Source organism: Nicrophorus vespilloides, unplaced genomic scaffold, assembly GCF_001412225.1.
Source record: "Nicrophorus vespilloides isolate i.1.1-1 unplaced genomic scaffold, Nicve_v1.0, whole genome shotgun sequence".
Lineage (NCBI taxonomy): Eukaryota > Metazoa > Arthropoda > Insecta > Coleoptera > Silphidae > Nicrophorus > Nicrophorus vespilloides.
In genome coordinates this window covers 40137-42352 of record NW_017096466.1, presented here as the reverse complement: position 1 = coordinate 42352, position 2216 = coordinate 40137, and the positions used below count along the sequence as shown (strand labels likewise).

Below are 2216 nucleotides of genomic sequence, written 5' to 3'. Positions count from 1 at the left end.
AGGGGAAGGAAACATTAGGAATTGTGTGAGTTTGACGCTTTTTTATGCGAAAGTTTCTTTTTTTTTCTCTCGAGTCATTCGTGTTTATGATTTTCAGTGTTATATCGTCCTGTTGTTGTTTGTTTGATTTTGTTGGGTCTTTGGTTTTCTGAAAGTCTTCTGTGTGTGTGAGTGTGTGTGTGCGTCTCGGATGAGATGAGGTGAGGTGAAGTGGTGGTAGTAGGTAGGAGAAGGTGGTTTTGTATCAGTAGGTCGGCCGTTGATGATGACTGGTCGTCGAGGTATAAACAAATTTCCGGAGGAGCGCAAGGTGGGCCTATCCCGTGTAGTCGGGGGCGGGATCAGGGCGGCGGCGACGAAGCAACGGCGCAAAGCACACGCGATGAGAGACGGGAAGAGCGAGAGAGAGAGAGAGGCAGGTCGAGGAGCGGTGCCGTCCCCGAAAACTCATTCCGCCGCCGTCGGGAATAGAGGCAGCACCGACACACACACCTCACTTCCACGCACTTACGTCTATGTCTGCTGCATACGTACACATATATATATATAGAAGAGAGATTTAGAGGTGGTGGTTAGAATATAACGCGTGTTCGTTCCGAACGGAGACACTCACTTGTCCTGCCGTCGAGACACGCGAAAAAACGAAGAGGATTTTCAGTGGATTTTATTTACTTTTGTACTTGGAGGAGAGAGTGGTGACTTTGTGTGTGAGATCGTCGTCGTCGTCGTCAAAATGCAGACATTGGGGGCGCGCGACTCCAGGATGGAGAACTGCAACAATCAGGACGATCATTTGGCTGAGGAGTACGTGCAGGAGTTCGTGTTGGATCACCTGGAGGACGTGACCGTGAAGCGCGAGGAGAAACACAGGGTGGCCGTGGCGAACGCAGCGGCGGAAGCCGAATGGTTGGCATCGCAGGAGGACTCTTCGGATCCGAGGAGTATGTGCAGACCGTGGCCGGACGAACGAAGATTGCCGCCTCTGTCGCCGCCGCCGGACACCATCTACAGCGGCAGTCAGCAACCGGTGCTCGTCAACATGACCCTGGTTAACGGTGATCCCGGCACGCCGCCGGACACGCCGCCCAGCCAATCACCAGGTCCGTGCGTCGGCCGCCCAGTCGGCGGACCGCTCATGGAGGAGATGTGGTTCCCGCAGATGCGTGACCCACAACCCTTAGATCTTCGCCCTCTTCACTGCATGGGAGGCGAACCGGACTGGGAGAGACGCGAGTACATACCCTCCGGCATGTTCATGGACAACCCCAATCACCACATGCTCCATCAGAGACCGCAATCGGTGTGCTCGGGGGCGAGCGCCCTTTCGCCCCGCATGAACCACGGCACCTCCGGCTACTCCACCTGCAGCGAAGACATCAGTTTGAACGACGAGATGCTGATGACGCTTTCCGTGCGCGAGCTCAACAAACGTCTGCACGGCTGCCCGCGCGAAGAAGTCGTCCGTCTGAAGCAGAAGCGTCGCACCCTGAAGAACCGCGGCTACGCCCAGAACTGTCGCTCGAAGAGGCTGCAGCAGCGCCAGGACCTGGAGACGACGAACCGAAGTCTGCAGAACGAGCTGCATCGCATCAAGATGGAGTTGGCGCGCGTCTCCCAAGAACGGGACCTCCTCAAGCAACGTCTCCAGCTGGGCAGAGGACATCCACCGCCGCCTCCGACATCCTCTCAGCTGCACAGCCTCAACTCTGACGGTCAGAGCTCCCCCGAGTTCTACCTATGACATCCATTCCCTGGTCGAAGGATCTAGTGCTTCGAGTCCAGGACTTCTCCATCATCATCATCATCATCCCACACCATCAATCGTGATGCGAAAAAGACACTTTTTTCCAACTCCGCTTCCATCCTGTGCGTCGCCGCCTCCACAAAACTCAAGCGCGCACACGACGGAACCGGAGACCAGAACAATTCCTTCTAGCAACTAAGAGAGAGACTGTTATCGATTTTTCTGTTAAGTTATTCAAATATATATTGAAAAAAATTAAGAAAACAACCAAAAAAAAAATAATATTATTATAATAATAATAACAAAAAAAAAATAATAATTAATACTATTAAGAAGAAAACTTATGTATAGAGAGAGACTTTAATACTTTTTTAAGCTAATCTTAATAAAACGAAAAATTATATATATTAAAAAAAAAAACGATATTTTCATCATCATCAAAAAAAATGTTTCTAGTTACCCAAGATGAAAG

General features: G+C 51.0%; 1 protein-coding gene across 1 annotated transcript; it reads left to right on the top strand.

Annotated features, from left to right (window-relative positions):
- The first annotated feature begins 243 nt into the window (after positions 1-243).
- LOC108557077 (transcription factor MafA-like) lies at positions 244-2010 on the top strand. Its single transcript, XM_017913463.1, has one exon. It carries the CDS (start codon positions 734-736, stop codon positions 1739-1741), a length of 1008 nt encoding a protein of 335 aa, XP_017768952.1. The 5' UTR covers positions 244-733; the 3' UTR covers positions 1742-2010.
- The last annotated feature ends 206 nt before the right edge of the window (positions 2011-2216 follow it).

Coding starts and splice junctions, on each gene's coding strand:
- LOC108557077 (XM_017913463.1), top strand. CDS start 734: ATGCAGACATTGGGGGCGCGCGACTCCAGGATGGAGAACTGCAACAAT.